The sequence below is a fragment of the Lepidochelys kempii genome, chromosome 13 (genome assembly GCF_965140265.1).
Source record: "Lepidochelys kempii isolate rLepKem1 chromosome 13, rLepKem1.hap2, whole genome shotgun sequence".
NCBI lineage: Eukaryota > Metazoa > Chordata > Testudines > Cheloniidae > Lepidochelys > Lepidochelys kempii.
In genome coordinates, this window is record NC_133268.1 from 23,603,074 (window position 1) to 23,626,478 (window position 23,405).

The window sequence follows — 23,405 nt, forward strand, 5'->3', positions numbered from 1 at the left end:
TTTTTCCCACTGCATCAAATACAGTCTTCTACTCCTTAAATTTTAAAGGCCTTTCTCAACTTAGCCTACAATCTGCTCTTTTGTCTTATCACCTTTCCCGCTGTCTTCTCCATTCCACCAGTACAAGTTTCCATTGCCTGTACTTTAAACCATTATTGCACAGCTGAATCAATTAAAACTTCTATTTTCAAAACCATTGGGAAGAAAATCCTATCCCTATAAAGCATCAGAACTAGCAATATTATGCAATTTCTTTTTGTTTTGCTTTTAAAATGTTAAGGGAGGGTTGGTAAAATTAGACATCTGGCAAGCTTCTAGTAGAGGCAGGTGTAAGCTATGAAGGAAAGATTGAGAAGAAAAAGCAAACAAGACAGGATGGCAGATTTTGAATCTTGTATATCAGCAAGTCACCTGCGCTTCAGAGCACTGTGCTAGTCAGTTTAGTGCGGGTGAAGAATGTCAGACTCAGAATGTTGGAGGGTCACATTGTTCATTCATAGAGCAGGCACAGAGTGGGGGCCTTTAGCACAAGCTTCTCACACTGCTCGTATGTCACAGCTCTGATCTGTGGCAACCATGTCTAAGGGCAGAAAAGGCATTTTAGTCTCCTTGCCCTTTGAATCTTTGGCCCCTCTGCTGAGACTGCTATTGAGGCTCAGCGGGGCAATTCTGGTGGCTTGTGCAGTGGTGATACTTCTCCAGTAAGACCAGCGCATTTCACGTAGGTCACTAAAACCATCCTATGTTACTGGCTTTGCAGCCCTACCTATGAACAGGGCATCTTCCCTATCCGTTCTCCAAATGCAGTCCATTCGCTAGGTAAAGTCCAGCCCTTCCTCATTGTCCCTTCCTGGGGGTTGGCTTTAACCAAGAAATCAACAATAAAAAAGCTTAGTTCAAAATTTCGTCCTCAGCACAGCAGTTCCCCAGGTTCCTTCCTTGGGATTGTTCAGCAGACACCCTAGATTTTCTCCCAGAGGCATTCCCCATTACTTGCATGGCCAGATGGGTTGAGGAGACACTTGCAGTAGTGAGTTGGCAGAACCCTCTTAAATTTTTCCCAGATTAATCAACGCTCTCCTTCTGGGTAGGACATTTCAGGCAAATGCTGTCAGATTTACAAATATACTCTTAGGCCAGATTTGAACTCCTGATTTTGAGGCAAAAGATCCTATAGCACTCTATTGCTACCTTAGTGACCCAGCCCTCTACTGGATGTTGTAAAATTCTTATACCATTTTTTGGGAGACTAAAAGAATTGTAGGCTCAGGCAATCATCCACTAACAAACCTCCTCATATTTATAATGCACACTGCAGAATAGTCTTGTAAGCAATGTCAGTACAGTATAAATACTATGATTCAGAATTCAGGCTGCTCTTTGCTGAGGTGTAAAACCGGGAGCAATAACTTATGTGAATACAGTTCAGACAGCAGTGTGAAACATTAACAGCAGGTTATAGTCATAAACAGAATGAATAAAATAGTAAGTGAAATGGTGACAAACTGTTTAAATGGGGGGAAAAATCAGAACACAGGAGCTTTTACATGTTCTCATTCTTCTTTGAAAAGCAGTTGGCTTCTAAAATCCAAATTAAAATACATGTGTTCATTGCAGTTCTTAGTTTGTAATACACCCTGCAGCTATTGGGCAGGAGGCCATGCAAACATGCTTTGTTCTTTATTATTTATAATACCCTCTGAGAAGCCTGAAATTAAGTTTCCTTACCTCCCAACTCCATCCTTATCCATTTGGCAAACACTGATCAGTTCTACGGTCTTAAACTAGATGTCACAAGCAGAGACTTGCGATTCCCATTAGCTGGGGAATGCACACCAGTGGGTGACGTCTTTGGAAACACAGATCTTGTTTTTCATGTAAATACCATTGATTGTAAAGAAAACAGGGAAGATTCCTTCTGACTTTATGGGTGGAAACTATGCTGTATACTGTGTGCATGAGGCAGAGCAGTGTTGGCTGTGTGCCTGTTGTAGGTGTAGAATTTGCTGACTGGCCATGCATGGGGCATGAAGAGATGATGCTTTTATAAGTGTAGAGCCTCGAAGCTAGTTCAGGGATGTGAGCTAGTAACTTAGCTGGGAGCAATCTGGTGTTCTCAAGTGCTAGGTTGCTTTCTTGTCTTGCTGCTGCAAAGAGATGTTGAGAAGCTTCTCTTGCTTGCATGGTTGCACAGCACAGAATGAGGGCGTGATCCCGCTCTTTGGTGGCAGATTTGTATAATCTGGAGTATTTTCCAAAGTTTTCCATTCGGCATCGGTGGCTCTTTATGGGTGGACATCTTCAACTAAAAAATTTCAAGGCAGCAAGAGATCATCTCTTTGTGCATTATCTGAGATGGACCCGTTATGAACTAGTAATGAACATTGAAAAGATTCAGAAGCTTAATTCAAATAAGCACCTGTCATTCAGAATGCTTATCCAGAGATCTTGGGCTAGAAATCTCATGAGTAGCTTTTTCTCCTGGACTCTCTGGCAGGATATTTCCTCCTGATGATCAGGCAAGAAACACACCGAGAACAGATTTTTTTAATATTCCGGGGCTTCTGGTCATAGATGAAAATGCAGAAGCAAAAAAACTCCTGAAAAATGCTGGTTGTGGCAGGATGTGGGGGAAGTTATGTGAACTTCTGGTCTCAGGTGTTGGAGTTCATGTTATTTTTGAAGGTTCAAGTGGATTCTTTTATCTGCACCAGTCCATCCATTTCGAAGGATGGGGCAAGCTGAGAAATTGCCGTGCATATTAGTTGTCCCCAGAAGACTGAACAAGCTTCTCTTTTCTTTTGGAGGGGACATTTTCTCTCCCCACTGATAGTAGAATTTCATTTTTCATATTTTCTGATCTAGTTGCTTTAATTTTTTTTTTTTTTATAAAAGACAATCACACAAACCACAGACCAGCTGTTCTCCCCCTGCCTTTTGCCACCGTTGGGGCATTTCATGAAAGCTTAAAAAACAAACAAAAACCCTCTATAAAAACGGTTTGACAGGTATCATTTTTCACCATATTGTGAGAGTGTCAGAAGTATTGAGAGCAGGAAGCTATTGCTGCCAAGACTAATTTTCAAGAGCTGAGTAGTGCACTGACCATTAACGTCACTTCCCTCCATTCCCATTCAGCCATCTTAACCAGTTAGTGCTCACGAGAGTTTGACAGGTTGAGTGCCAGAATATTGATTACTGAACTGGGACAAAGGCGCTCTTGGATGGTAGCATGGTGCAATACTCTCAGGGCCCTGTACTGAAAGTCAAGAGATCTGGATTATCTTCTCAGCTCTGCCTTCGTGACCTTGGGAAAGTCATTTAACCTATTTACGCCTTAGTTTCTCAATCTATAGAATGATAATGGATCTACTCAACTTTGTATAGCACTTTGAGATCTATCAGTGAGGGGGAAGTTGGAGCGAAGGGCCTGTTCTGATGATTCACCTTCCCAAAGGAAACCAGAGTGCCTCCAGAGACATCTCAAGGACAAACTTGTGTTCTGACAGACCACTCTGACCCATCCACTCTGTGGATGGATTGTCGGACTTCACAATCTTTTTCACAATTGATATGGTGACCTCCCAGTTGTCTCCTTCCACCGCTTTGTCCTCACATGTCACCTTGGTTTACTGATGATGAGCAACAGATGAAGTGAGAGGGGAGATAGCTAGAGTGCCAGGTTTGGGGCTCCAGGTTGCAGATGGTTGACAAAGGTTTCTTTAGATCTGACACCATGGGGCTACCAAAGGTATTTGAAGCAGGTGAGATCAACATACTCCTTTAGTATGTAAGAGAATGAAGCTGGCAGAGTTCTCCATGAGGGCGCCTTAGTTTTGAAATTCAGTGCCCAGCATCTCCTGCTGCTCTGTGTAAATGGGCCAGCCACCTCCTGATCATCCACTTGTGGCCTGAGGTCATTCTGCAGGTACCCTGCCACAGTTTCCCTCTTCTTCAGCTCAGGACCCCTTAAATCAAACTATCAAAACCACTCTGTTTTGGTGCAGCATGCCCCTCCTTTGGGGCTGGATTTATTAATATTAAAGTCAGTTCCAAAATAAAGTCTCAAAAAGCCCTATCAAGTCCATATTCCCAGTTTCTTTCTCACTTGGGGTCTCTCAGGCCTTCCTTGCATGGAGCCCTGTTCCCTGAAGACTCAGAGTTCACTGCTGGAGCCTATTCACTCCTAGTGGACTTGTCTGTCCCTCCCCCTAAGCATCCACCCTTTCCTGGAGCTTCCTGCTGCTTTTTGTAGAAGAATTGGATCCTCTATCCCTTACCCAGCTGGGCTAATTGTATGGGACTGACTCCTCCAGACCACTGACCCTTAATGGTGCAGGTCATCCCATTAGAGTTTGCAATAGTCCATTTTTTGTTTGTTTGCTTATACTTTGTCATGCTGCAAACCCCATCTATTTGAAACACACCTTTGGGGAAAATGTAGTGGTGTGGATTTTCAGGAATCTATAATGGGGAAAGTTCCAGTTTTCTGCCTTGATTCTTTTGAGAAGAAAAAATGTTTGCATTTTTAATTTTGTCATATGTGCCCAGTCTCTTGAATTAGGTGTTCTTTCATGTTTCATACTTTGAAATAAATATAAACATCAGAGCAATCACTGTTGCATCTAATTGGACATGTTAGTCTCTGTCGGTGTAGACATGCGATAGCGACTGCAAAAAATGATTTTGTCTAATGCAAAAAATGCATGGGAGAGAGAATGGTGGATCATTGAACACTTTATGGTGAGCATAACAAAAACCGAGGTAAGAACTGTTAACCAGATCTAACATACAATGCTTTCCTGTAGTAACTGATTGCTGCATCTTATCATTGTACAAATATGAAGGGAAACAACTGACATTACTTTCGGTGTCACAGTAGTACTTCAAGACGTCATTGTGATGGGCATTGTTCATCATCCACAGATGAGGAACCAGAGACACAGAGTGAGTTATCCAAGGTCATATAAGAAGACTATAGTAGAGCTGGGGCTTCAAACCAGATCTGAGTTACAGTCAGTACTTTAACCATAATGCCATCCTTCATCATCCATTGGAAAGAAATGGCCTCTAATGTGCGAACATTTTGTACAAATGTTCATTAAAACTGAAGGACCTTTTCTCACTTGGCTCCCCTTCTGTCCTAGGTTTCCCCAGCCATTTTCAACTTCAGATGAAAGCTGCTAATTTAGTGGCTGCTCTTAAAAATTCACTGTCTTGGAAGATTCAACCATTTCTATTAAATTACCTATTTTAAAGATTTGAGATATTTCTGAAACTGATAGTCTTTTAATCCGGTGAAATTTTAAAGTAGGCATGCTCAAAAAGTTAATGTAGGGTCAAATTAACGCAAGTGATATCATCTGAGGCATTTCAGTACCAAGTTAGTTCTTCCAGTGAAAAGAGTTTTGATGTCCTAGTCTCTCAAACAGCTACTGATCTCAAGCAACGGACTCTGTTTGTATAGTCAATAATCTAAGAATAAAAATTCACAGCTAACTTTCCAGTTAAATTAGGGTTGAAATAGATTTGATGTCTACCACCAGGCTGTGTCCATAGCCCATTATATGACTGTAGACGCTAACATGCAAGTATTTTTCACCTTGGTTGATCCTTCACTGTATTACCGGCTGCCTACAGGGAAATTCATTGCAATCCCATGACTCTGTAATTTTTTGAGCAATCATAGTCCACTGTAATCACATTTTAGCGTTCGCAGCACTGACAGGAGCTCCAGATATGGGCAGGTATGTTGGATTAAAGCTGCAAAAACATAAGGTCCCTGTAGAGAATTGGTACCTGCTAGGATGATATTGTTATAGCTATGTATTTCTAGTATGAAACCTATTGCTCATGGGACTAGTATTAGGGGAAAATGTACCATACAGATTATCTCAGTTTGGGAAGTAGTTTAGTCTAATCCATTTTCGCAATTTTATAAATGCTTAGGGTTTACTGATCTATTCACAGGATTACCCAGAACTTCTTTAAAAGACAATCGCATTTGCTATTTTCAAGCCTTCCCACACAGTTTTAAAGTGAAATTGTGTGTTTATCAGGAGCTTGGCTATTTGATTTTAAAATTCCTTTGGAACTCTGGTGTGAATACCATCTGGTCGTAGGGACTTAAACTGACTAGTAAACAGAATAATCCCAAACTATCTCTCTCTCTCTCTCTCTCTCTCTCTTTTTTTTGACACCTCAATTCCTGAAAGTGCATCATCCTTACCTACCCTGAACCTGTTCTCTTCCAGATATCTCCCCAGCAATGTTGTAATGAAGACTGATGCAAAGAAAAAATTTAGCCTCTGCAATGCACTTATCCTCTTCAGAACTTCTTTACTCTGGAGTCAGCAGATCTGCTGATTTCTCACAAGCTTCCTGCTTTTGATATATGTAATATCTTGTTTTGTTTGTCTCTTTGGCTACTTCTCTTCAGAAGCTCTCAATTCCATTCTTCTCTTGGCTTCACTTAGGTGGGATTTCCATTTTCTTAATACATTTTTGGGTCCCTCCTTCACGTTTCTTCCTTCTTTGCCTGCCTTTCTCAATCCGTTGGTTAGATTGTGGCTGATTCCCTTACTGGCAGGTTTGATGGCCCTCAGGGGTTTGTCACTGCGCTTCCCCCGTGCTGTATTGCCCCATACATGAATGCTTTTTCAGGCTATGTGGTTTTGTTTGGTTTCTATTTGAAAGTATTTGGTTTTAAAAAATCCTGTATAGAGAGCTGGGTCTGAATCCCTCACTGTGGGAGAGTTGAGATTCTGATACAAATTAGGTTTAATTCTAGAATAGATTTAGATCTAATGGGTCTGGGCCTGATGCCCATTAAAATAGATGGATGGACAAAGGGTTAAAGTACCAGACTGAGAATTAAGAGATCTGGATGGTATTCACAGCTTGGCCATAAGAATCCTCTGATTTTGGATGAGTCAGTTAAATGTTCTGTGCCTCAGTTTCCCCATCGGTGTAAAATGGGCATACTGATATCTGTTTGTATAAAATATTTTGACATCTTTGTCTGAAAAGCTCTCTGGAAGTGCAGCGTTATCTTCAAGCCTGCACTTTTGAATTGTACAACCCTTAGATGCTTTGTGATAGTCTCCCTACACAAAGGTTAAATGTTCCTTTTATTTTCTATGCCCTTTGTTTAGTGTCCTTCCATTTCTCTTTTTAAAGTCTATTAGTCGCTATGGAAACGATGTCACTGGTATAGGTGGGGCCTAAATTGCATTCTCCAGAGCAGTATACAGGCAGTTAACATAATAGCATGAAATTCATACAATGCTGTGTGAGTTAAAGGAGTTGGATGGATTTTTTTTGATGACCTGGTCAAATTAGCTGTCACATTGCTGGGGGGTAACATCTGTCGCAACTTGACCCAGTCCCCATCTCCAAACAGGTGCCCATGTGTTGTGAATGGACCCAACCTTTGGATCCCACTTGCTTCTAAGTAATCTGGGCCTGGGTGTAACTGGACACTGTTCCTAGCTCTGCGGGGGGTCTCATGCACATTCCCAGGTGCAGACCTCATGTCTGACACTCTTCTTGAGCAGAAGGATCTTGCAGTCTGGATGACTTACACTCTAGAGCCCCAAGCCTTTCTGAACCCCTGGTTGCTTCTGCATGTTCGCTCAGTTCCACCTTTCTGTGAACATGCTGAGCTTCTGATTAACCCATTGAAGGACAACATGGCAGGCAAATAAGGAACACAGGCTTAGCAAAGTAATTTTGTAGACATAGATGCTATGGCCCAGATTTTGAAGGTACAGTAACTCCTCGCTTAACATTGTAGTTATGTTCCTGAAAAATGTGACTCTAAGTGAAACAATGTTAAGCAAATCCAATTTCCCCATAGGAATTAATGGAAATGGGGGGGTTAGGTTCCAGGGAAATGTTTTTCACCAGACGAAAGAATATATATATATGCACACACACACAGTATAAGTTTTAAATAAACAATTTAATACTGGTACACAGCAATGATGATTGTGAAGCTTGGTTGAGCTGGTGAAGTCAGAGGGTGGGATATTTCCCAGAGAATGCCTTACTGGTAAATGATGAAGTAGCAATCAGCTGAGCCCTCAAGGATTAAACCATTGTTGTTAATGTAGCCTCACACACCACAAGGCAGCATGAATGGAGGGAGGGGAGACAGCATGTCAGTCAGAGACAGAGACACATGCCGTGTGTGTGTGTGTGTGTGTGTGTGAGAGAGAGATGTGCATTGCCCCTTTAAGTACGCTGACCCCACTCTAAATACACTGCCTTTTTAAGTAGATCAGCAAGTTGAGACAGAAGCTGCTGCCAGGAAGCTCCCTCCATCCTGAGCCCTGTCGTGTGTCCCCCTGCTCTATGGAAATGGGGTAAGCGGGGTTCAGGAGCAGGGGGGAGGGGGACACCATGACATTAGCCCCTGTCAGGGTTCCTTCCCCACTCTGAACTCTAGGGTACAGATTCGGGCCCCCCTCCAAGATTTGAAAGTATCTTCCCCTTTTATTGGTCCTTTGGGTCAGGTGCCAGCCAGGTTAGCTGAGCTTCTTAACCCTTTACAGGTAACAGGATGTTGCCTCTGGCCAGGAGGGATTTTGTAGCACTGTATATAGAAAGGTAGTTACCCTTCCCTTTATATTTATGACAGCCCCCCTCTTCTCTCCACCCCCCTTCTCCCCCCCCTCGAACAGCAAGCAGGAGGCTTCAGGGAGCATCTCTAAGGCAGAGGGCAGGAGCAGCACACGGCAGTGGGGGGAGGGACAGCTGAACTGTCCAGCAATTGATAGCCTGCTGGGCGGCTGCTGCACAGGGAACTTAGGGGAGCAGGGAGCTGATGGGGGGCTGCCCGTCCACCCTGGCTCCAAGCCCCAACCAACTCGCTCCAACGGGCTGCTCTTCCTGCAAGCAGTGGACAAAGCAGGCAGCTGCCAAAAGATGTTTAAGGGAGCATTGCGCAACTTTAAATGAGCATGTTCTCTAATTGATCAGCACCGTAACAACGAAACAATGTTAACCGTGATGACTTTAAGTGAGGAGTTACTGTATGTAGGCGTTGCGGCACTCAGCATCTCAACACCCAACTTATTTGGGAGCTTAAATCTAATTTTCTACAGAGATTTAGGCACGTAAGTGTCTAAATCCCATTGGCTGCCAATGGACTTTAGATTCCTAAGTCAATAAATTCCTTTTGAACATGAGATTTAGGCTCCCAAATCAGTTAGCATTGAGACGCTGAGCACAGCAACACCTAAATACCTTTAAAAATCTGGGTTCTTATCAAAGCACACTAGATTTTCTTATCTTTGAAAAACAAGTTCATGAATAGCACTCCTCCAGTCGAGTCTGATCTCATGCCTTCTATGAGTCCTGGGTTTGTTCAGTGACCTAGACAGCCCTTCCTGCCTTCTCTTTCTCCTTACACAGCTCGGTGGTCACCCCTCCTCCTCCTAACTCAGAGAAACACCTCATCCCCTATTGGCTTCTGTGTAGTCCTTCAAAGTCGATGGCCTACCAGAAGAAAACTCATTGTTCTAGCAGGAGAGTCATTCAACATTGATGACCCTTGATTGCTCTGTCACAGCTTCTCAGACATAATCTTTCCACTGGGTGTCAAGCTCCTACTATAAAATGGATGTTCTAATCCACTAAGGAGGTTTGTAATGCAACATGAAGGTCACACACCCAAACCAAGGTTTTATTATACGGCAGGGTCCCTGGAATAAAATAGCGTTCATAAAAACAAAATGGAGTTCACAATTTGACACTGATATATCCTCACTCTGTCACCACTCCATTTAATAAGCATTTAAAATCAACAATAAGATCACATAAACATCAATTAGAATTGCCAGCTCATAACAGCATCAGGCAGGCAATTTGTAATGATTACAAGTGCCGTTTATTTGCATAGGTCACAACAAATATACTGCTCCTGCTGCAGGTACTTGCTGTGATAAACAGTGGCTTAATTCTTTAAGGTGAAATATTTTCAATATTTAGGGGCCAGAATGGGGTTAAGGTCTTGTTCCTAGTCCTATTTAAGTTGATGGAAAAAACTCATGTTGCCTTCAGTGGTGCAGGATTGAGGCCAAAATAATTAGTTCAACTAATGTTCATTCAAGTTCCTTGAATCTTTAGAATTGGGTTTGACAGTCTTAGGCAGTTTTCATCATGTGATGTTTCGGCACTTTTGCTCCTAGTCAGAACCTGAAAGGGCAGAAATACACAGAAACAAGAAAACATTGGACAGCCCTTCAGAAAGGTTTGTGTTGAGCCAGGGTTGAGGTGAAAAGCAATGGAAGAGAGCGCTGTGGATTTCTTATTTTGAACTGGTTTGCTAATCCTTAGAGTATCTAAACTTGCTTTGAATGTGTAGAAAAGATGGAGCTCTACTAATTTAACTGTTCGACCAGTAAATCTTTTTTCTAATCCTCAACCAAATACCAAAGTAATTTACATAATGTTGTTATTATACTATGTGATATCCAGGAGTTTGGGACTTAATATTTCATTTGTCTCCTAACTTGGGATGTAACTTAACTTGTAAGATGCCGTCTTCTTTCTTTTTTCTTTCTTTCTTTTTTTTTTTTTGGCATGAAAAAATAAATCTGTAAGATCTTCTTTTAATTATGTGCAGAGGGGAAAAATCAATTTTAAGCAGTTTGTAATGCTCATATTTTTAATGAAGTTCTAGTTACCCATGCTTGAATTTTTTGAAAATAGATTTGTTGGGGACATCCCTAATGTAAACCACTAGCTTTTTGACACTAAAAAGTTTCTGCCTGGAGTTTGGAGAAAGGGGCAAAAACTAAGTTTGCAAACATTTGTTTGAATTTTAAACAAACTGTATTTCTCGCACTGTTTTGTTTGCTTATGGGAGATATCTATTACTCCAATTATATTTGTGATGATAAGAGTTTCTCATTCTTCCAGGGAACAAATAGCATAATTTCTGTGGTTGATCCCAATGAAGCAACTCAGCTCAGATTTTGAATAGAAAGCCACCGAGTAAATAACATTCACCATAAATTTTGAGTAACTTTGAATAATAGATTAATCAGAGAAAATTATCTTACACTAATAAACTACAAATAGGGCTGGAATTTACTGAATTACTTATTCATTAGATTATTTGTTCAGCTCTTTATTACTTATTTATGTATCACCATGCTAGTTCTATTTGCTTTACAGACAAGGGCCTGGATGCACAAAAGGATCTAAATACCTAGAAAATCACTGTGCTTCACAAAGCCAAAGTTAGGTGCCTAGGTTCCTCTACAATGAATGGGGAGAGACAGGTGCCTTAGTCTGCAAATCACAAAAGCCAGTATGCTTCTAGGGGGCTTATTCCTTCACCCGCTTACTTCCCTGGTCCTTCTCGCATGAACAGAAAGCAACAATACCCGAAGTCCAAAGGTGCAAACAATTCAATGTTTATTAGGGTGAACTTCCAGCAACCATGATTCCAGTTTCCTTCCTTAGTGTCCCCCTTCCGAGCTCTGACACCACAGAGACTTACCTGTGTCCCTGTTCCCATTCCCCTTCTTAGCAAAACATGATTCCAATTCCCCACCCCTGTTCCCATTCCCCCCCTCACTTCCTGATTGACTGCAGACTACATAGTAAAACTTGAGTTCTGCTTAGCTATACCTTAACCAATCATTTTCCTGAAATGTAACTAACCAATCCTAACATATTGTAACATGATTATGTAACCAATTATATCCCACCACCTTAATTAGTTTACACCCAGCAAAATTAATTATACAGCAGACAGAAACAATCACAGAACCAGACAGAGATTATACAGACAAACAATAGGGAAATGGGGACTACAGTGATAGAACAACAAAAAAATGAGGATTTCACATCCCAGCTATTGATAAGTGAGTTCTTGTCAGACAGGATGCTATCAAACTAAGTTTCCTTTTACATCTTCTAGGCACTTCCCTTTCTCTGGAGGCGTTAGGCATTATCAGAACAGGATTGTATTCCTAACAGCCCAATAGCACCTTATTTCAATGTGTCTAGTTTGGAATGTGAAGATGTGACCATTCGCTTCCCAGCTTATGGCTGCCTCTGCTGCTTAGCCAAAGGCTTTAGCCTTAGAACAGGGCCTCAGACTGTCACAGTAAGAGAAGGCCCTTACACCGGCAGACAGTGATTTTGATTCTTTCTTTTATACCTCTATAACTAGCTAAATGGTAAGAATACACCTAAATTAGAGTATAGGCCTTTACAGACAGGCCTGAATATCTATATCCTAACACACGCTAGGCAGGGAGCCTGCCTAGGTTAGCTAACGGAAGCTGCTGACCAGAAGGGAGAATGCTAAGCCTATCTCTGCAATGCTGTTAGCGATTCTCAGCTGTGACTGTTCTCCTGCTGTCAGGTGCCTACACCAGTGGTTTTCAATCTGGGACCACAGACTACGTCTAAGGGGTCTGTGAAAGGTTGTTGTTACCATAGAACAGTTGTTTTCTATCTGTGGTCCATGGACACCTGGGGGGTCCACAGACTATGTCTAATATTTTCAAAGGGTCTGCCCCTTCATTTGAAATTTTTAGTGGTCCCCAAATGAAAAAAGGTTGAAAACCACTGATCTACACCATTTTAACAAGAAGCCAGGAGGAAGGAGAGGGACCTCCCTCATAACTTTCAGCCCAGTGGTCAGGGTGCCCATATGTGCTAAACGTTTCGAGGGATGTCCTCCTTCTCCCTTCCCTCAGCTGTTTTGTGTGAACTCACCTGAAGGGCCCTACCCGGTAGCCGTGCCCAGAGGGCACCTACAGGATTGGGCCCTGCACATGACTTAGGTGGTCAAATGCCTGTCTTCTACTGGTTTGTGAATCACTTTGTGGCTTAAGTGGGAGATAAGTGTCTGGGTGCCTAGAGGGAGGCAGCAGCATGCATGTCCAGAGGCAGAAACATAGGCGCCAAGGGAACTTATACCCTGAAAAGCTAGGCGTTGAGTGAGTCTAGGTGCCAGCAGAATTCACCAGGAGTTTTGTGCAGTACAGTGGTCCCCAAACTGGGATTTAGGGTATGTCTACACTGCAATAAAACACCCATGGCTGGCCCGTGTCAGCTCATTCAGGCTTGCGGGGCTATAGAAAATTACAGTGTTGATGTTTGGGCTCGGGCTGGAGCCCAGAATCTGGGCCCTTCCTCCTTCATGATGTAGACATACCCTTAGGTGCCTACAACAGAGACTTAAGCACCTAACTCCTCTTGTGCGTGCAGGCCCTGGTGTCTTGCTAGAGGGCTTTTAATCTAAGGCCCTGATGCTCTACAGAATTTAAGCTCAGAGTAAAACCTCCTTGGCTAGGAAGGCTTGTCAATGGAGTTGGGTTTTTTTCTCCGTCAAAATTTGCAAGTGGCGAACTGCGGGATCTCCTGTGACTTTGGGTAACCTCCATGCCCCTACAATGAACCGTGTAAGTTATGGAATGGGGGACTAAGGCGCTTCCTAAGGTTCAGTGGGGCATTTCCACACTTTCAGGAATGTTCTGCACATATAAATGCATATCTCTTGAGCTCCTCTGTGGTTTGCAGCCAAGGCATTCATTCCTTTAACTAATCACAGAAGGAAAGCTTATCATTCTATTCAATTCAAAAGGGTTTTTAGAGTAACTCTTGCAGAAATCTATTTCTAAAACTTAAAAGGCTCTGTGTCATTAACTTCTGTAGGACTTCTTTCCTTAAGAGAAAGGGTGTCTGCTGTGTCTGTCTCCTTCGTTTCACAAGCAAAGAGAATTTCTGTGTCCTCTGGGCTGAGGGCAAACCAAATTAGAGGGGTGGAAAACAGACCAGATGTGATTAAAGAAATCGCTCAGAATCTTGCACATTTCAGTTCAGGTTTTCAAAACCACAAGGCATATGGTATTCATGTGGCTTCCAATATGCCAGTGTTATGTGTACAGGGATAATACCAAAAAATGAGGCAGGATGCCAGGCCCCTGTAGACTTTTTGAGGATTTCATCAGAGGGTGCTGGAGAGCCGTCTTGCTGACTTGCTCTCCTTTTTATCACAGAGGTATCTGAACCCGTCTGGTTCCTGCCTCCTGATAATGCTTCTCAGACTTCTTCGAGGCAGTCTTCAAGTCTCACGCAGACTTGGCTTTAGTGCCATCACTCATGAAGTTAAACATATTTTGCTCTTGAACACCATGGAGTCTGTTAATTCACGGTCTTAGTTTCTCTTTTAGCTCCACCATAGCTGTAATGTAGTTACATTGAACTTCATCAGCATTCTGTTTGTGTTACTATTAAACAAGCAAAGACCCTTCAGGCATTTAAATACATTTTCAATTGTATTTTTAGAGACACTGTCAACTAATTTGGTCTAAAAATGTATCCTATTTTAAAACTACAGCCTTTTATTAAAATGGCATTTTGAATTCCCTAAATACAGTGGTCACCGATAAAAACATGGTCTTTGCTCACAGCTATACAGTGCCCTTTGCTACACTGCATTTCCTCCTCTTAGAGTAGGAAGTAACTGTGGGAACAACGTTCACCTTTTCAAGATACTGTATTTTATTTTAATAATCACTTTATGGTAAATTACTCAGGAGATGGGTGAGGATAAAGTTATCTATTTTGTGATGAGTACGTGGGATGGGCTAAGGTCAGGAGCTTATTTCGTGACGGTATTTCTAAATAGATAAAACTTATTTTTCTTTCATATTATGTGGCTCCTCATTTTCCATAAAGAGTCAGACTTTCTACCTCCTGGAGTCTGTTATAGCACCCAGTTAGAAATAAATATATTAAGCCAAATTATCCTCAATTCCATGGAATTCAGTCTCATGTAAGGTACTGTCCGGTACATATCCAGGAGAAGTGCACCTGTGTAACAGAGCAGAGTTTGGACCAGCCTTTCTGCTGAACATGCTGTTGTTACCAATCAAGTTAAGCACTATTAACACATTTCACAAGCATCTTCTAACTTTTTGTTGCTTGCAGAACCTCCGACGCCCATTGCGCCCCCTGAACTGCTGGCTGTCGGTGCCACCTATCTGTGGATCAAACCCAACGCCAATTCTATCATTGGAGATGGGCCTATAATACTGAAGGAGGTGGAGTACCGGACAACCACTGGGAACTGGGCAGAAACACACATCGTAGACTCCCCAAATTACAAACTGTGGCACCTGGACCCCGATGTGGAGTATGAGATCAGAGTGCTCCTCACCCGCCCTGGTGAAGGGGGCACAGGGCCACCTGGGCCTCCACTCACAACAAGAACAAAATGTGCAGGTAGGGGTATATTATGCTTTATAAACAGCACCGTGGTTTTGGTTTAAATGTTTTGTGATTGGAAGCTGAACAAGGCTGCATTACAGTGCAAGCAGTATCTAGCTCTATTCTTATTTCTATGCACCAATGAGTTACTGACCCAATAACCCAAGTACTCCCACCCCTCTTTTGATGTAGCTGTATTGTATGGAGCGCTCTTTGAATTCAGGATATGGATTGTGGTATGTTTGTTTTCTTTCATTCATTCTTCTGTTCAGGTGGCATGCTTTTAAAAGGCATAGGCAGCTGTTTAGACATCTACAATGCATTCCCACTCACTACAGAAGTGGGAAACCCAAGAAGATAAGAAGACGACAAGCCAATGATAATCTTTCAAACTAGTTCTCTGATGGTCACATTGACCCTAACACAAGCCCTTTATCAATATTTCCTTCTCTTAAGCGCATAGTAAATACGTACTTTTCCTCTTAGGTAACTTTTGCAGTCAGCCACAAAACAGAAAGCTTTGTACAAACTTCAGAAATATTTTTGCAATATATAATTCTGTGATTCTTTCAAAATGTCTTTGTTTTGTTTTGTTTCAATTTCCTCCCCAGACTCATTTTTTCTTCAAAACAGTGCAAGTATTCACCCACTGATACCCATATGGCTAGTTTTGCTCTGCCTGAAATTTTATGCACAGCTGAATTTATCAACGAGGGCTTTTGACTTACAGAATGAAATCAGACTTTAAATTCATGGGGACTCCACCGTAAAACTTCCTGATGTGCACAGATCTGAATGAACATACAACTAATTTATTTGTTTATAGTTAGCAGCTAGACTTTATATTGCACATTATTGGAAAAATCTGACCTTTCCTCGTATGGAATTGTGCTATCAGAAAATATGGACTGTCCATGTAATTGAAAAGCTTTCTCACCAACTACCCAGCCAACAAGTCAGAATCTTTAGCCAGGTTCTTTGACTATTAACCTGATCCTGAATAAACAGTGTACCATGAAGTATTGTATAATGTTTTGTTGTAACTTTGCCTTAATAAAAAGTTCCAACAAATCAATAGCATGAATGGCAAGTGTTAGAAAGTGTGGGACAGGTATGTTTTTGTCCTCCATTCAAGGAGGCTGAATAACTCTTCTCTTTACCTGCTGCAGCATTTATTGCTCGCTGAATGTTGCAGGATATCTTGTTTTGTTCCTTCATATTTGCATGGAGGAATTTTGAAGAAAGGGGTGGAGAAGACCAGTTCTGCAATCATTTTAACTTTCCTGGTGAAAGATGAACCTGTTCTTGGTGTTCTGAATATGTTGTGTATTTGTCACCTGCCAAGGGAAATCAGGCTTCTTGCCCGACAATGGAGTGGGTTAGGCATCCCACTGTAAGATCCTTCCTTCCATACTGCTTTCTTCTCAAGGTTTGGATCACATTTCATCTGCAGATTTCTAGATGTCACTTGCCATAGTTAAAACAAAGGAAATAAGTTGATTAGAGGATGTATCTCTCTTCCTTTCACTAGGATAATATAGCAAGTAGACTTTAGTGAGTTCGTGCAAAATATCTGATTCCAAATATCCATGTTTATGAATTAAACCAACCAACCTGATGTCTGCAAGGGGGTTTAAAGTATTTTCAGCAGTAACTACGTTTGGCCAAATGTTTTCCTATAGTTGGATTAAGTCTTGATGCATTAGTATTCATCACACACTGCCACAGCATGAGAACCCACATCAATCCTCCTTCCTTCTCCAAATGGGGAAGAGTAGGGAGTTGCGTGCAGCATGAAGAAAAGGGAAGCTTCCTAACTACAGTCTGTTCTCTTTGAAATGGGCAAGGAAAGCACTTGGCATGCAGTGTTTTCTTGAGACAAATCAGCAGTGACATTCATACAAACTGTGCAGATCTGGCATACAGGTGTTTGATGTTGCCTGATATCTGTCAGATAGGCAGGAGCTGGCAGATGGTTGGAGGGTTTTCCACATTTGTTGCACACAGAGGGAAAGAACAAGGATACTGATGCCAGCATGCCAACACACTCAGTATTTCAGCAAGTGCCACTGTGCTCATCCTCTTGCCTTCCTGTAACTCTCCGAATACTAGAATCACTGTCAGATTCTCTAGCCTTCAGCACAAATCACTGTCTGATTGATTGTCTTAAGGGGCTAAGATGGGAACTAGTGTTAAACCGGTAATGGTGAAGGTCAAAGTTTGAGATTTGGAGCCTGATTGGGACCTGGTGAACCCAGATTTCTGCATACAGATAACTGTACACTCAGGGCTCAGTTCTTGTTTTCAGTCACAGCCCTGAAAATTACTGTGGAACTGCAATACTCCCAAGGAGGCATAATTCCTCAAGCTCCTGAGCCTCACAGAGGGAGTGCACATACTACACCAGTCCTTACAAGGTACAGCATGAGCCCCTGTGTCCAGCCAACTCCACATGATGGTGGAGAGAGGGAAATGGACAACTCAGTCCTGCTTCCTCACTGCTCCCTTTTGCAGTAGTTTATGCCTTCCAGGGGCTACTGAAGGAAACATTCTCTATAAGTCTCCAATGCAGGAACTGCAATTGTGCCATGGCAGGGTTTGGTTTGCCCTTAATTTCCTGATTTGTATTTGCAAATAAAAACTTGCACAAATTAAGTGTCTTAAACAACAGGTGCAATCACACTTTTGCAGGAGCAACAAAAACCAGAATCTGCAAACTTGTGCATGTCATCTCTGTAAAGAACACTTGCTTTAAATTAAAGCTTACTTCACTGGAGGAGCAGGAAGGGGCACTAGTGCTGCTCCTAATGATCTCTTGTACTGTGCCCCAGATAACTTGGTTTTCCTTTACTTCATATGGCATTGACTAAAATCATGAATGATGATGTAGATAATCATTTGGCTAACCAATGTTGCTCTATTTTTTTTTCAGTTGTAATTTACTAATGAAATCTACCGGTGGAGAAGGTCACTGCGTTAATGTTAATTGTCATACAGAGGTTGTTGAGATTGATAGTGATGACATTTATAGTTTGTTGAAAGCACCAGGTTGGAGAGATTCTAATGAACTAAATGTTGCCTCTAAGGAGGAAGGAAAGATGCTTAGCCAATATCTGCAGATTTTATATAATATCCTCATAATGGTAACTTAGATAATAGACTGGAAAATTTAAATTGTATTCCCGATTTTCATACAGGGTGGTGCAGCCTCTTCAAATATCTTATGACGAGGATAATCACATCTGACTTACACAGTAATAATCCTTCAAGACTGTTCTGAACAAAGAAGAAAGTGACGCCATAAATCTGATTTCTTTTTTTAAACTGGCTAATGAAAGATGGTGCATCTTTTTAGTCAATACTGACTTGTGCGAGTGTGTGTTCTGCTCCCCTGTTTGCAAGGCTATTTCAACAACGGAAAAACAGCACGCGTTTACACATGTATGTGGCTTTGTTCCTGTAAATAGCTCTTTTGTGGTCAGGTCCTAAATGACTATACAGCACAAACAGCAAAACTGACGACAGAACTGGTTTCCAAGCGCACCATACAAACCAAAAAACGATCACTAATATATTTGTTGCAGAAACCACAGGTGGTGGTTGTAAGTATAGTCGATTCACAATTTTCAGAAAGGTGACTTGGTTCGATGGTATCCTGTGAAATAATCTCCAGTACCCCTTTGATATAGGCATTCTTCTACAAAGATAGGGAAACTGAGACACAACATTTTTCAGAGTTACCCAGAAGTCCTGCCGAAGCCAACAGGAGGTGGTTTCAGGTGCTTATTGCCTCTGGTTTGGGCAATATCTTATAGCCTGATTTTCAGTGTCCTGCTCAGAGCCAGCTTTAGAACTCAGGCTCCCAGTCTTGTATCTAGACCACTGAATCACTCTTCCCTCCCTCTTCATGTGCAGCTATGGAAAATAACTTTCAAAGTTACAATTATCTAACTTTCTTTACCGCAGGCCTTGCATCCAACTGAAGCGTGACCGAGACTATCTTAGCACGAGTTTAGAAAGTTACTGCACCATAAAACAATTCTTATCAAAATCATCCATGGTTTGTCACATTATTGATCAGAATGAGGGAAAGCTGTTTTCATGGACTTCAGAAAGGTTTTTGATAAAATAAATCCCCTATCAAAAACTGATTATGAAATGTCCTGCTTTAAATAACCATAAAGGGATTTTATTAAAGTGGATAATATCTTATCTAAACTTTCCCAATCAGTATGTACCCATACAAAAAGGTTTCTTATACCACTGATATGATGGCTGGTTTTCTGCAGGGCACCATTCTTAGGCCTGCAGCTGCATTTGATCAGTCTAAATTATATTCAAAATAAATTAAGTCTCTGTATGGTTTTTTACTGACTCTTTACAGGCTGGAAAAAGCCATATGCCTCAAACTCTTCTATGCTTCTTTTAAATTTTACTGGGGGATGGGGTGGGGGAATGGAAACTTATGCCTGTTTAGTTTTCCAGCCAAGAGAGCTATTACAGATGGAGTGGATTTTAAATTCAGATTAATATGAAGACAACGCTAAATTTATAAGACTAAGTGAGATTCAGATGCTAAAATCAAGAGAGGGAAGAAAAAAAAAGCCCCAAGCCCCAAAATGAGTAGGGCCTACCAAATTCACGGTCCATTTTGGTCAATTTCACGGTCGTAGGATTTAAAAAATCATAAATTTCATGATTTCAGCATTTTAAATCTGAAATTTCATGGTGTTGTAATTGTAGGGGTCTTGACCCAAAAAGGAGTCGTGGGGATGGGGAGACTGCAAGATTATTATAGAGGTGGGGTGCGGTACTGCTACCCTTACTTCTGCGCTGCTGCCGGCAACGGCGCTGCCTCCAGAGCTGGGCAGGTAGAGAGCAGTGGCTGCTGGCTGGGATCCCAGCTCTGAAGGCAGAGTGGCTGCCAGCAGCTGTGCAGAAGTAAAGATAGCATGGTACGGTATTGCCACCCTTACTTCTGCACTGCTACCTGCAGAGCTGGGCCCTCAGTCAGTAGCCGCCACACTCCAGCTGCCCATCTCTGAAGGCAGACGCACAGAAATAAGGGTGGCATGGTATGGCATTGCCACTCTTACCTCTGCACTGCTGCTGGCAAGGCACTGCCTTCAGAGCTGGGCACCCGGCCAACAGCTGCCGCCCTCTGGCCACCCAGCTCTGAAGGCAGCACAGAAGTAAGGGTGGCAATACTGCAACCCCTCCTGAAACTGCTTGTGGGGACACGACCCCCAGTTTGAAAAAATTCTGGTCTCTCCTGTGAAATCTGCATAGTATAGGGTAAAAGTACACAAAAAACCAGATTTCATGTGGGGAGACGAGATTTCACAGTCCGTGATGCATTTTTCATGGCCATGAATGTGGTAGGGCCCTCAAAATGAGACACTCTGCTGTCGTGATCCTTCACAGGGTCAGTCTGTGAAACAGGATATAGGGGCTTTCAATTCTTTTGATAAGATAAATTAATAAAAGAAATGTTAAAGGGGTCACATCCAAATTCCTCTGTATTCAGCAGATACGGAGACTGGGTATATCCAGCTGGAGGATGTGAGGGGTTAGCTCCTGGAGACTGAAACAATGGCATAGATCAAGAGTCTAAGGAAATGGCAGTTAGTCTTGACCTATTATTGTTGAAATATTATTTCAAAAAAAGTTGTCAAGTTTGGTATGTGTGTGTATTGAATACAGAGGGAAGGGGCAGGGGGATACTTCACCTGTGTGTATGGGCAGGTGGAATTTAGAGGCAAACTACTGCCGTGAAATAGCGATGTTCAAAAGTTAGAAGTAGTGTCAGATACTGCTCATGCCTTTGAATCTCAGAAATTAAAGCCAGAAGGGACCATCACATCACCTAGTCTGATCTCTTGTGTATCCCAGGCCACCAACACCACGCAACGCCTGCAAACTAAACCCAGCAACTTATATTAGACCAACATGTTACAGCCTTCAGGAGACTAAACTATTGTGATTCCACAGGCAGAGAATAAGAGGGACTGAGGTGCACCAGTGCCTGAGGCCACTGTAATGGCAGTGAAGTGATTAAGACCCAGATGATTCTGGAAAGTGACCCTGCACCCCTTGCCCCAGAGAAAGGTGAAACCTGCCCCCCAAGGTCACTGTCAATCTGATATGGGGTAAAATTCCTTCCTGACCCCACATGTGGTGATAAAGTGGAGCCTGAGCATGTGAGCATATACCAGCCAGCCAGCACTGGGAGACAGAATGCTCAGGAACACCTCAGAGCCCTGGCCAGTGTCCCATCCAGTGTCCCATCTCCAGCTATGGACATCTCTGATGCTTCAGAAGGAGGGAGGAAAAAAAAAACCACCAGAATACACTGGGGTGGGGGGGTCCCTTGCTGACTCTTGCAGAGTCACTTTGCCAACTTTTGAGAGTTTGGAACTACATTTTCATATTTTATAAAAATATTTTTCTTTTCCATGATTGCTGTCACACACAAGTAAAAATGACTGTAATGAATTCATGGAACTGGCTGTAGAGAGAACTAACAAGTGCACAAAAAAGGAACAAACTGGGAAAACAGAATTATTTTTCTCTAAACTCTGTTACTCATTAGGCATGAATTGTAACAATAATGGGTTTAAAAAGAGCTTCGGATAGGAGAATTATCTTTCAAGTGGATGGTGTATCTTTAAAATTTAATGGAAAAAAAATTGGATATGTAGAGTTGGTGCTAAAATATAAGATTTAGGATCCCTATATTGATATAATTAATATTTGATTTTTCACACATGCACATAAAAGCCTGAAGTATTTGCTGTAAATAACCACTAGGCAAAAGAGATTATAAGTATCATATTAAATGATTTTAGATGGAACTCTCTGCAGCTGAGACATAAGTGTATTAGCCTAAAATCTCCTTTTGAACATTATACTGTAATCAGAATTAATGGGGCTACTTACTGCAGTTACCTGTTCCCCATCTTGCTTGCTCGCTCTCTCACTATATACACACCCTTAAGAGTAGATAATTGTAAAATAGGCTCCTATTCAACAGAATCTGATTTTTTTTCAAACCTCATTTTTTTTAATGCATGCTAGTGAGTGGAACTTATTATCTGGGTTTCTTTTTCTTTCCTATTTGTTGATAAATTTTGGGGTAAGGGAGCGTTATTTCTTTAATTTACATAAGATTAGGGGCCTCCGAACATCTTTTGTTTGTGCTTAGGCTTGCTCTCTTGCTGAAACACTTGAAGTAGAAGACTGCACAGTATAATGACACAAAACTGTTCTTTGCCGGTATTCTTTTGACAGCAAGAGGCCCCCAGAGAGAGCGGGCATAGCAGGTGACCTGTTATGTATGGCAGGATGTTGTCTGAGCATTATCTGATGCCTTGGATTGTGCTAAGCCTGTGGGGATGGCAACCACTCTAGTGACTGTCCATTAACTTCTGCATTTTGTTGGTGCTTGAGACTCTGCTTTTGTTCCAGCCCAGTAGCTTCTGGCAAGTGAACTGGAGAGATAAGGCTAAGTTACAGAAATGCTATGCTCCTCATTTTGGTCTTTTATCCTTGAATTTTGTCTGGGAATTGACAGCTACACTTAGCAAAGCAAGGGGCTTCAACCATAACATATCCTTGGGGCTTAGTCCCTTTAAATATCAGAGGATGCTTTTCCCCATCAGTGACAAAATTGACCAAACAGGTAATAAACTTTTCCTGATCCTCATATCTTCTCTTTGCCTTGTTACAAGTGGGAAGCAGTGTGCATTCTATTACCAAACAGGTGACACATCCTCTGGAAGTAAAGTGGCAGCTTTTATGATCAGATATGCTATGTGCCCTGGAGCATGTTCTGATGGAATCTTGAGAATGGTGCATTTGATCTGGTGCTCTCTTCTTCTCTCTTTCCCTCTATCTTTTCACCTCTCTCAGCTCATAAAATTCACATATCCAAACTACTATGAAAAAATACAAGATCCTGCTGCAATTTATGGCCAGTTAAACTTTTCAGTTTAATAGTTCAATTCTGATTTTTAAAAGGACACTGCCAAATATCTGTCCAGTTTCTCTGCAAGGGAACAAGTAGTAGTCAGTTGCCACATCTAGCTGCATTTCAGGGGAAAAGCTACCTCTTTCAGTAACTATTTATTGTGAATTAGATAGTGCTGTAAGTGTTTGCTACAGAA

General features: G+C 41.8%; 1 protein-coding gene across 2 annotated transcripts in view; it reads left to right on the top strand.

Moving 5' to 3' along the window:
- Positions 1 to 23,405, top strand: part of PTPRT (protein tyrosine phosphatase receptor type T) — a 734,376-nt gene that overhangs the window by 357,729 nt on the left and 353,242 nt on the right. For both annotated transcript variants that reach the window (XM_073309805.1, XM_073309804.1), the window contains exon 7: positions 14,962 to 15,255. In XM_073309805.1, coding sequence (XP_073165906.1) covers positions 14,962 to 15,255 — 294 coding nt within the window. The remainder of the gene's footprint in view (positions 1 to 14,961; positions 15,256 to 23,405) is intronic.